The 12,517-nt window shown below is 40.5% G+C and overlaps 1 protein-coding gene across 2 annotated transcripts in view; it reads left to right on the plus strand.

The window, feature by feature from the left end:
- CCDC81 (coiled-coil domain containing 81) overlaps positions 1 to 6,303 on the plus strand; it is a 38,648-nt gene extending 32,345 nt beyond the window's left edge. For both annotated transcript variants that reach the window (XM_008704421.1, XM_008704422.1), the window contains 2 exons: positions 4,597 to 4,722; positions 5,617 to 6,303. In XM_008704421.1, the coding sequence (XP_008702643.1) occupies positions 4,597 to 4,722; positions 5,617 to 5,758 (268 nt within the window). In that variant the 3' untranslated portion in view covers positions 5,759 to 6,303. The remainder of the gene's footprint in view (positions 1 to 4,596; positions 4,723 to 5,616) is intronic.
- Positions 6,304 to 12,517: the final 6,214 nt, after the last annotated feature.

A 12,517-nucleotide genomic window follows, 5' to 3' on the forward strand; every position in this document is an offset into this window, starting at 1 on the left:
AAAGAGAAAGAAAAACAAAAACAAAAACAAAAGAAAGAAAGAAAGAAAGAAAGAAAGAAAGAAAGAAAGAAAGAAAGAAAGAAGAGAGAGAAAGATAGCCATTAGGATGGCTACTATCAAAAAGCCAGAACATAATAGGTGTTGGAAAGGATGTGGAGAAATAGAAACCCTGTGCACTGTTGATGGGAATGTAAAATGGTGCAGCTGCTATGGAAAACAACATGGCAGTTCCTCAAAAACTTAAAAATAGAATTACCATATGATTCACTAATTCTACTTCTATGTATATATATGTATATATAGCAACAGATTTGAAAGCAGGATCTTTTTTTTTAATTAAAAAAGTTTTTTTTTTTTTTTTTAAAGATTTTATTTATTTATTTGACAGAGAGAGAGACATCCAGCGAGAGAGGGAACACAAGCAGGGGGAGTGGGAGAGGAAGAAGCAGGCTCCCAGCGGAGGAGCCTGATGTGGGGCTCGATCCCAGAACGCTGGGATCACGCCCTGAGCCGAAGGCAGACGCTTAACCGCTGTACCACCCAGGCGCCCCTAATTAAAAAAGTTTTTAAAAAATTTAAAAAGATTTTATTTTTATTTTATTTTATTTTAATTTAATTTTATTTATTTTCTTTCCAGTGTAGTTAACATACAGTGTTATATTAGTTTCAGGTGTATAATGTAGTGATTCAAGGATTCTAGGCATTACTCCGTGCTTATCAAGATAATCAATTGCCTCTACCTATTTCACCCATCCCCCACCTCCCTCCCTCTGGTAACCATCTGTTTGTCTCTACAGCTAAGAGTCTATTTTAGTTTGTCTATTTTGGTTTGTCTGTCTTTTTCTCCCCCTTTGTTCATCTGTTTTGTTTCTTAAATTCCACATATGAGTGAAATCATCTTTTCTTTGTCTTTCTCTGACTGGCTTATTTTGCTTAGCATTACACTCTCTAGACCCATCCATGTTGTTGCAAAGGGCAAGATTTCATTCTTTCTTATGGCTGAATTATACACACACACACACACACACACACACACATCATTGTATAAATCGGCTATTGTAATAACACTGCAGTAAACACAAGGGTGCATATATCCCTTCAAAGTAGTGTTTTTGTTTTCTTTGGATAAATACCCAGTAATGAGATTACTGGATCATAGGGTAGTTCTATTTTTAATTTTTTGAGGAAAGTTCATATTGTTTTCCACAGTGGCTGCACCAGTTTGCATTTCTACCAACGCTGCACAGGGTTCCTTTTTATCCACATCCTCACCAACACTTTCTTGTGTTTTTGATTTTAGCCATTCTGACAGGTGTGAGGTGATATGTCATTGTGGTTTTGATTTGCATTTCCCTGATGATGAATGATGTTGAGCATCTTTTCATGTATCTGTTGGCCATCTGTACATCTTTGGAGAAATGTCTGTTCATGTCTTTTGCCCATTTTTTTTACTTGGATTATTTGTTTATTTGACGTTGAGTTGTATAAATTCATTATATTAATTTCTTATTTTGATGTAGTCCCAATAGTTTATTTGTGCTTTTGTTTTCCTTGCATCAGGAAATATATCTAGAAAGATGTCATAGCCAATGTCAGAGAATTACTGCCTGTGCTCTCTTCTAGGATTTTATTGTTTCAAGTCTCACATTTAGGTCTTTAATCCATTAGGAGTTTATGTTTGTGTATGACATACAAAAGTGGTCCAGTTTCATTCTTTTGCATGTTGCTGTGCAGTTTTCCCAACACTTTTTGTTGAAGAGACTTTTTCCCATTGGATATTCTTTCCTGCTGTGTCAAAGATTATTTGACCGTATAGTTTGGGTTTATTTCTGGGCTCTCTATTCTGTTTCACTGATCTACCTATGTGTCTACTCTTGTGCTAGTACCATACTGTCTTGATCACTGCAGCTTGTAATATAACTTAAAGTCTAAAATTGTGATGCCTCTAGCTTTGTTTTTCTTTTACAAGATTGGTTTGGCTATTCAGAGTCTTTTATGGTCTCCATACAAATTTTAGAATAGTTTGTTCTGGTTCTGTGAAAAATGCTGTTGGTATTTTGATAGGGATTGCATTAAATCTGTAGATCGATTTGAGTAGCGTGGACATTTAAACAATATTTGTTCTTCCAATCCATGAGAATGGAATACCTTTCCATTTGTTTGTGTTCAATTTCTTTCATTCTTTTTTTTTTAAAGATTTTATTTATTTATTTGAGAAAGAGAGAGAGAGCATGAGTGGGAGGGGGACAGGAGCAAAGGGAGAGGGAGAAGCAGGTTCCTCACTGAGCAGGGAGCCCAACACGGAGCTGGATCCCAGGACCTTGAAATCATGACCTGAGCCGAAAGCAGACACTTAACCAACTGAGCCACCTGGGAGCCCCTGTGTTCAATTTCTTTCATCAATGTTTTATAGTTTTCAGAGTACAGATCTTCTACCTCCTTCATTTTTTATTCCTAGGTATTTTATTCTTTTTGGTGCAATTGAAAATAGGATTGTTTTCTTTTTCTTTTTTAGAGTAGGTTCCATGCCCAGTGTGGACCCCAACATGGGGCTTGAACTCACGACACTGAGATCAAGATCTGAGCTGAGATCAAAAGTTGGACACTTAACTGACTGAGGCATCCAGGTGCCCCAATGGGATTATTTTCCTAATTTCTCTTTCTGATGCTTCATTATTAGTGTATAGAAATGGAACAGATTTCTGTACATTGATTTTGTATCCTGTGACCTTACTGAATTCATTGATCAGTTCTAGTAAGTTGTTTTTTTTTTTTTTGGTGGAGTTGAAAACAGGATCTTGAGATATTTGCACTCCCATGTTCATAACAGCATTCAGTAGCCAAGAAATGGAAGCAACACAAATATCCAGTCACAGAGGGCTCAATAAACAAAATGTGTTATACGTATACAATGGAATATTACTCAGATTTCAGAAGGAAGGAAATTATGACACATGCTACAACATGGATAAACCTTGATGACCTTATGCTAAGCAAAATAAGCCAGTCATAATAAGACAAATATTGTATGATTCCATTTCTGTAAAGTATTCAGAGTGTCAGATTCATGGAAGCAAAGTAGAATGGTGGTTGCCAGGGGCTAGGGGGAGGGAGGAATGGGGAGTTGTTTAATAAGTATAGAGTTTTAGTTTTGCAAGATGGAAAGAGTTCTAGATATTGGTTGTACAACAATGTAAATATACTTAACACTATGTACCTGTACACTTAGAAATGTTTAAGATGTCAATTTTATGTTATGTGGTTTTTACTATTTTTTTTTTTTTTTAGATTTTATTTATTTAGAGAAAAGACAGAGAGTATTTGGGTGGGGAGGAGAAGGGCAGAGGGACAAGAAGACTCCCTGCTGAGCAGGGAGGCTGACATGGGGCTCCATCCCAGGACCCTGAGATCATGACCTGAGCCAAAGTCAGGCGCTTAACGGAGTGAGCCACCCTGGCACCCCATGTGGTTTTTACTATTAAAAAAACAATGAAAAGAAAAAAAAATGAAAAGGAAAAAAAAGTTATAAAAGATACATGTATAACAGGTACCATTCAGTCATTGAGCTCCCATTGTGTGATAGGCGTTGGCACTTTTTGTATATTATCTCATTTAACCTTTGTGATGACTATACAGTAGCTGAATTGTTGAATCTGTGTTCACGAGAGGAAAATGTGGCCATGCTCTTTTAGGACAAGGGAACCAGTGCAGGGTACATTACTGATTTTTGTCAGAGGGTCCTGACACCTAGTGGCAGTTGCTGCCTATAACACAGAGCCTTGCAGAGCAGCCTAAATCATTGGTCACATTTAGTGAAGTCCTTTCTAGGCTTTAATGAGAACTGAAGGTAAGAGTTTCAGTCTGGCAAGAAATAGACACATCTAAATAATTTGAACCAGGTTTAAGATGATTCACAACAGCAGTGGCTGAGTGTCTGGAGAGCAGTAATAGAGACACTTACCATTGGGAATTCTGGGACGTGGTACTTGAAGAGAGAGACACTGCTATCACTTCTTTGATGTCGTGGCCTTTACCAAAAAAATGGCCTTTACCATTTTTTTTTTTTACCTTCTTCACAATGTTAGATAGTTTCTTGATTTCATTTTCCTTTGCCTAGTCACTTCTGTTTCTTTTCCCCTCTCTAGCCGTTCATTTGTATTCCTGTCTACTTTGCCTTGTAACATGCCTGTAGCAACTCGTGGGCTGATTACTGACAGCTGAGAGACTGGAATAAAAGGAAAGAAACGTAAAGTATAGGAAATCCATTTGAGATGATTCTTCAGTTTAGTTAAATTAGCCTCAAAGGAAATTAATGGCTTTAAAGTCTGCATTTGTTAATTGGAAAAAGGTTTCAATTCTGCTAATTTAAACTAGTATTGAAGATGAAAGGTCCTAGACCCATAAACTGTTTGAAAGCTATAATGTTTTTAGTGTTTTTCTTTGTTCAGTGTTCATGCCTTTTAGTATATTTCAAAGAGTTGTGAACAAAACCAGAATGTTTCTGTTTAATCTACCATAAAGGGAATAGAGCTCCCAGGGTTGGTGCCTGCCCTTCCCTGTATTGTGAATAGAAGCAGACCATGCTGTTCTCTCCAGGCACTTGGCAGACAGAAATGCTGAGCTGGAGCGGGTGAACAGAATTAACCAGAGCTTGCAGGAGGACTGGGAAAGCAGTGCTGCAATGAAGAGGCAGCGGGACCTGGAGGAGAAGGCCTTTGAGCGGTAATTCCCAATTGGAACCTTAAGGGCTTTGTTTGCGGAGAAACTCCTTCTGCTTCTCGTTGACTTTCCTGAGGTCTTGGGGTGGTAGACAGGTTTCCAGGGTCGACTTCAGTTCATTAGTCATGGCCGCCTAGCACACCTGGCGAAGAGCATTCTGGGTTCAGTAGGAGCTACTGCTGTAGTGTATTAGAAATGCCTGTTATGGATATGGGATTGGAGAATGCCGGGCTGTGTGTTATATACTTACCATCTCTGCACTGATCTTTGCCTCCGTGTAGGGTGGCTTTATTGTCATTTTGTGGAGGGTAGGGAAGCATGGGGGGAGGAGGGTAGGGATTCTCCTTGGAAATAACTAGTTGGAAATAGGGAGATGGATTTTCCATCCGAATACGTCCAAGGCTGACAGAATGGTCATTTCAGAGCAGAGTCAGGGTTGAGCAACTGGGAAACCGAGAAGCCCATGATGGAACCAACCAAGAACATCTTCCTGACATGTATTAGATCCGTGCCCCCTCTCCCCAGCTAGAGTTAGGGAATCTAGTCATGGCTTTGAGAATTAACACTAACTTTGGAGAGGCAGCTAATCTTTTTGTCTTACTTTTTTCATTTGTAAGATGAGGAAAGCAAACACCTGCCTGACTGAGCTAATGAAGGAGTTTTTGTGATCAAATAAAGAGAGGTTTGGAAGCAGGAGATGCCTAGCTGTGTTGAACTGCATGGAGCGGTGGAGGGGGAGGGACTGCAGGTGGGCCATCACAGGTGGGTGGTAAGCACCTGGAGGGCAGGGAGCAGGTGTTCCTTCTCTTCTGCTTCTCCTCTGCTGCACTGGCCTCTAAACCCGGCTCAGACTCAGGGAACGCATGATGATGACTGCTTGTCCTTCCCTCTCCTCAGGGCATCAGACAAGCTCTTCCTCCTGGACCAGTGTGAGAAGTATCGGCGCTGCAAACAGTGCCAGAGGCGCACCTCCAATGTGGGTGAGAGCAACTTGTGGCCCCTCAACAAGTACTTGCATGGCTCCCGGTTGTTCGTATAAAGCCCGAAGTTTGGATCCTTGTTTTCCTGGGGACCATTTTTATTTTTTCAGTGTTTAGGTATGATGGTGAAACTACCTATTTTTACTTTATAGAGGGAAAAAGTTATTGTGCTGTTTTGGTGCTTTCAGGAGAAGATTGCTTTTTCACCCCTTAATTAATTCACATAGGCAGGGTCTCCCCTCTGTCTTCCTCCTGCCCCTGCAAAACCCTTGTTGACACTGGGGGCTGGAAATGAGGGACCCAGCCTCATTCTGGCTCCCGAGGTGCTGCTGACCCAGCCCTGCCACTCTGTGATGCTGTGTAAGAAACTTTTCTTCATCTGTAATGAATAGTGTCCTAATAAATATTTTCTACGTACCTGACTGTGTATCATGGTAAATTTTGCCATCCCTCCCCAGAGAACTGTATATGTGAACATTTCAGAGGTAGAGCAGGTTATTTGCCACAGGTTGTCGGAGCAATGTGTTCTGAGTTTTCTAGTTGAGGACACACCTGGACTTTGTCGGGACCTCAGGGACCTCATTCCCTTGGTGATCTTCTTCTTCTTCCTTTTTTTTTTTTTTTTTTAAGATTTTATTTACTCATTTGAGAGAGCGAAAGCATGAGTGGGGGCGGGGTAGGGGTAGAGGGGCAGAGGAAGAGGGAGAAGCAGGCTCCCCGCTGAGCAAGGAGCCAAGGACAAGACAGCAAAGAACGTGGGGAGCTGAAGGCAGATGCTTGACTGACTGAGCCACCCAGGCGCCCCTCAGCTTGGTGCCCTTCTGGCCAACCATTCCATTATAGGTTTACTGTTGGGCTAAGTGTGTGCTGTGAGGGGAGTCTGGCTGGCCTTCCAGATGTCGCTGCCTTCTCTCACTGCTTCACCGGCATTCATGGTTACACTGCATGTGCTGTGGAAGAGGAATATCTTCCCGGTAAAGGACTGGTTTTCAGTTAAGGTAGGGGTGTTCTAAACCAAAATCCTCACTCATTTATCTTCATCCTTTATCTTTGCTCCACCTGCCCTGTCCTTCGCCCTCAGGTAAACCAGTGAACCAAGGGAGTGAAGTCTAGATTTCTGAAATAGAAAAGCTAAGGAATATAGTCTCTTAGACTATTTGCTTTCTGTCTGCCACATCTTTCTTAGAAAATGGGGGAAAGTATATGTGGTGAGACCTCCAAAACATTGTTTCTACCACAGATACAAAATAAGAATGTTTGGAGCCCCGAATAGTTAGGGGGAAGGTATTTAGTCAAACTGATATTAGGCAAATTTCGTTGCCGATATTGTCTTTTTCTGTGGAAACCAATATGCTTACTGGGGACTGGAATTGTCTGGAACCTCTCCCCACAAACCCTACATTGCCACTTCCATTTTCTCAGATCACTGCGTGCAGGACCAGTCATCACCAACCAATATTTACAACCGTAGCCTTTCCCCAGTACTGCCTGACTTGCCTGAAGTCCATACCTGCTACACCCTTGGAGTACTTCTCTGTCTCACATATCTAACAAATTACTATAATAGTGTTGTATTAATATATTTTTAAAAATATATACTGCCTTGTTAAAGAAAAAAGACTTTAGGCAGTTTTGATCAGTTTAGGTGGAAAGATTTAACCTCATAGGCAATTTTCACTGTAGGAAATGAACTTATAATTTGTTGCCATTGGTAGCGGGTACTGACTCTTATTGTGTGCCAAGCACCCAGCTACTTTTTGGTGGCGTGGAGATTAAGACTCATCAGTCCCTGTCTGCCTTCAGAGCACTTTACCGTGCACTGCAGAGGTGGGATGTGACTTAGAAACCTCCATGTAAAAAGGTAAGTACCTAACAGAGCTGTGCATTGGTTGCTATGGAAGAGCAAGGTAGAGCTCTTATAGTCAGTTGAGCCTGGCATGGAGGGGGAAAGCTTTTGGAGGAGATGAGGACTAAAATGAATTTGTAAGGATAAATAGGAAATAGCTAGGTGAGGAGTGAGAAGGGGTCATGGCAACAGATGTCAAGGCCATCTGTTCCTGTCTATCATGGCTAAGATGGAGATGTGGTTGTATGAGTTAGCTTAAGAAACCAAATATGTTTTTTTTTTAAAGATTTTATTTATTTATTCGACAGAGATAGAGACAGCCAGCGAGAGAGGGAACACAAGCAGGGGGAGTGGGAGAGGAAGAAGCAGGCTCATAGCAGAGGAGCCTGATGTGGGGCTCGATCCCATAACACCGGGATCACGCCCTGAGCCGAAGGCAGACGCTTAACCACTGTGCCACCCAGGCGCCCCCCAAATATGTTTTTTAATCAAACATTTTAAGAATCAACCTTTATTATAGCCCATCATTAACACGACTGATTTCATATAATAAAGAAAGGACAGTCTCTTTTTAGAAAAAGTCTTCATAATTTGATATCTTTTTTACTGATATCAACTGCTAATGTCGTATTAGTCCAACCCTGTTATTAGGCCCGACTCAATCAGAATGTCATTTCCTAAATTAACTTGAATTACTATCATCAAGGTCTGCCATTCCCAGAATTATGGCACTGCCAGACAAGATTAACGTATCAAAAGTTTGTGGACTCTAAATCGTGGAAGGATTCGAGATGCCCTTCAACAGATGACTGGGTTAAGAAGATGTGGTCCATATATACAATGGAATATTACTCAGCTATCAAAAAGAACGATTTCTCAACATTTGCTGCAACATGGACGGCACTGGAGGAGATAATGCTAAGTGAAATAAGTCAAGCAGAGAAAGACAATTATCATATGGTTTCTCTCATCTATGGAACATAAGAACTAGGAAGATCGGTAGGAGAAGAAAGGGATAAAGGAAGGGGGTAATCAGAAGGGGGAATGAAGCATGAGAGACTATGGACTCTGAGAAACAAACTGAGGGCTTCAGAGGGGAGGGGGTTGGGGGAATGGGATAGGCTGGTGATGGGTAGTAAGGAGGGCACGTATTGCATGGTGCACTGGGTGTTATATGCAACTAATGAATCATGGAACTTTACATTGAAAACCAGGGATGTACTGAATGGTGACTAATATAATATACTAAAAAATTATAATAATAATAAAAACAGTTTGTGGATTCTTTTGGGTATCTCATGAAAAATATGGACCCTTTCTTAAAAATATGTCTGTTTTCATCTACAACATTTAGCATGCAATCAGAGGTTTCCTAGACCACCTGGACACAGGTTAAGAACTCTTGCTCTGGATAACTTTCCTTCAGTATCATTACAAGCTCAAGCTATCAAAGGGAGTTAAGTAAGGACTTCGTTTATTGAAAATGCCCTTTCAGTCTTAGAGAACTATGTCTATTTTTGCCTTTCTCTTTGACTCTTTGCAAGAAAGGGAGATGAGAGTTGGGATAGCTATTCAAAAGCACATACTCCAGTATTTTTCAAACCCTCTGACTAAGACTCAGTAAAAGAAATATATTTCATATTGCAACACAGAACCCATGCTCACACATATAACTGAGACAAAAGTTTTATAGTGCTATGTTCTCCCATCCATCTGCAATGCATTCTGATAATTTCTATTTTATTTCATTAAAAATTCTGATTAGACGGAACAAAACTGATTTAAAAATCCACTAATGTAAATAGATTGTATTCAGTTTGATAAATACAGTTTGATAATTCTTCCCTCCACTGTGCTCTCATAGTAATGTGTAATTTACTGGAATTCATTAGTGGTTAAGATGGTATTATAATAGCATTCAACCAGGAGACTGAGGAATGTTTAGGCCCTATATTGTCATAACCCTAACTCCTTCTTCTGAGGTACCCCACAAAAGCAGGTAGCTATTTGCCAGCCTCCCCCCAAAGCTGAGTCCCAGAACTTCTACTTCCAATGCATTTGAGGACCAGAGAGAAAGGAGCCAGAGATAGAACAAGTCAAAACTTATGCCCCAATGCCTAGATTGCAGGCTGGGGGAGGCCTTAGAAATTGAAGAAAGAAGAAATGCTAACTAGTTGTAGCCTCTGTCTTAATTTACTAGTCTGTGGGTGGAAGAGGAAGAACAGGACTACACATAGGCCATCTCAAACAGCCGTGCACATTGGACCCAGTTCCCGGGTTTCCATTGCTGCTGTAACAGATTACCACAAGTCTAGTTGCTTAGAACACTATAAATTTATTCTCTTACAGCTCTAGAGGTCAGAAATCTGCAATCAGTCTCATTGGGCTAAAGTCAAAGTGTTGGCAGAGCTGGTTCCTCTGAGGGCTCTGAGAGGAGACTCCTTTTCCTTGCCTTTTCTAGCTTCTAGAGCCCTTCTTTACATTCCTTGACTCGTGACCCTTCCTCCATCCTCGAAGCTAGCAGTGTAGCAGCTCCCAATTTCTTTCTACATCTGTCGTTACATTGCCTTCACTTCTCCTCCAGTCAAATCTCCCCCTGCCTCTCTCTTCTCAACACAGTGTTGATGACCTTTAGGGCTCACCTGATACTACAGGGTAACTTTCCCATCTCAAGATCCTTAATCACATTTGCCGAATTCTATTTGTCATAGAACGTGACATGCACATGTTCCAGGGGTTAGCATATGGGTGTTTAGGGGGACCATTCTTCAGCCTACCACAGGGTGAACGGGATCTAAAATTCAGTCCAAGCTCCCCTCCACGCATCAAGCCATGCATCAGAGGGCACGCAGGAAGCTTGCAACTGCTGGCATTTTGCCTTGCATCTAGGCTGCGTAGCTGTATCTGAGGGCTTTCTTAGGGGTTCGGTTGGGTTTGGTTTTGCAGGATTATGGAGGGATGGGGGAGGAGAAGGAAAGACATTCCACAATTCACGTGTTAAAGGCTTATTATAGTTTGTAATGTTCTAGTCATATTTTTTAATGTTCTTTTGGTTTTTGTAGAGTCTTAAGTTTTGATATCAGGGTAATGATGACCTCATAAAACGAGTTGAGAAATGTTCCATTTTCTTCTACCTTCTGAAAAATACTGTATATAATTGGTATTACTTCTTTCTTACATAGTTGGTAGAATTGAGTAATGAAATCATCCAGGCCTGGAGTCTTCTTTGCTAGAAGGGTTTAAGCGACGAATTCAATTTTGGTTGGTTGCATTAAGGACTCTCAGGTATTGTTGAATTTATGGGCATACAGTTGCTAGTAATGATCCCTTAAACTTTTTTAAAAAATATTTTATTTATTTATTTGACAGAGAGAGAGGCAGAGAGGGAGGGAGAGAGCATGAGACAGGGAGAAAGGCAGAAGCAAACTTCTCACTGAGGAGGGAGCCCGATGTGGGACTGGGTCCTAGGACCCTGGGATCATGATGAGATGAAGACAGATGCTGTAGGCGGACTGAGCCACCCAGGTGCCCCGAAACTTTTTTTTTTAAGATTTTATTTATTTATTTCAGACAGAGAGCAAGTGAGGGAGAGAGAGAGACCACACAAGCTGGAGGAGGGGCAGAGGGAGAAGCAGACTCCGTGCTGAACAGGGAGCCTGACTGGAGCTCGGTTCCGGGAACCTGGGATCATGACCTGAGCCGGAGGAGGCAGACGCTTAACTGACTGAGCCACCCAGGTACCCCTCCCTTATCCTTTTAATGTCTGTGGCATCTGTAGTGAAATCTCCACTTTGATTCTCAATATAAGTAATGTTTTTTCTTCTTTTTTCCTTGGTCAGTCTAGCTAGAAGCTTTAAAAAAATATATTGGTCTTTCAAAGAACCAGCTTTTGGTTCCATCAATCTTTCCCTATTTTTGTCTTCTCAATGTGATTAATTTCTACTCTTTATTATTTTCTATCTTTTGCTTGCCTTGAGTTTGTATCTGTGTCCTAATTTTCACCTCTTATGAGGACATCAGTTCTACTGGATTAGGGCCCACTCTATTGCCCTCATTTTAACTTAATTTAACTTAACCTCTTTATTATTTTTTTAAAGATTTTATTTATTTATTTGACACAGAGAGAGAGAAAGCGGAGGGAGCAGCAGACAGAGGCAGAGGGAGAGGGAAAAGCAGGCTCTCTGCTGAGCTGGCAGGCTGATGTAGGACTTGATCCCAGGACCTTGGGATCATGACCTGAGCTGAAGGCAGATGCTTAACTGACTGAGCCACCCAGGCGCCCTAACTTAATCTCTTTAAAGGCCCTATGTCTAAAATAGTCACATTCTGAAGTGCTGGATGTTAGGAATTCAACATACAAATTTTGAGGTGTTACAATTCAGTCTATAACAGTGTATATTTTAGTCTTCATCATCAATGTCTTTATTTTGCTATTATTCCTGAAGGGCATTTTTGCTGGAAATAGCATTTTGAATGGACTTTATTTTACTGTTTCTGAGTCCATGATTTCTGATGAAAAATTCAGCCTTTTGAATCATTGTTACTCTATATATAATATGTCTTTAACTGGCTGGTTTCAAGATTTCTTTCTTTATTTTTGGTTTTCAGTAGTTTATATCTTTGGTGTGGTCTGTGGGGTTTATTATGCTTAGTGCTTACTGAATTTCTTGAATTTTTAAATTTTGTCTTTTACCCAATTTGGGAATGTTTTGTCCATTTTCCACATATTTGTTCTGCACTTCTCTCCTCTCCTTTTGGGAATCCAATGAAATGCACGTTAAACCTATTGATATATTCCCAAAAGTCTTGAAGGCTTTCTTCATTATTATTTTCACTTTTTTTCCTGTTTTTTAGATAGGATATTTTCTGTTAATTTATCTTCAGATTCACTGATTCTTTCCTCTATTGTCTATATTCTGTTGTTGAACCCCCAATGAATTTTGCATTATAGTTTTTCAATTTTAAATTTTCC

The sequence above is a fragment of the Ursus maritimus genome, unplaced genomic scaffold, assembly GCF_017311325.1.
Source record: "Ursus maritimus isolate PB19 unplaced genomic scaffold, ASM1731132v1 scaffold_16, whole genome shotgun sequence".
Lineage (NCBI taxonomy): Eukaryota > Metazoa > Chordata > Mammalia > Carnivora > Ursidae > Ursus > Ursus maritimus.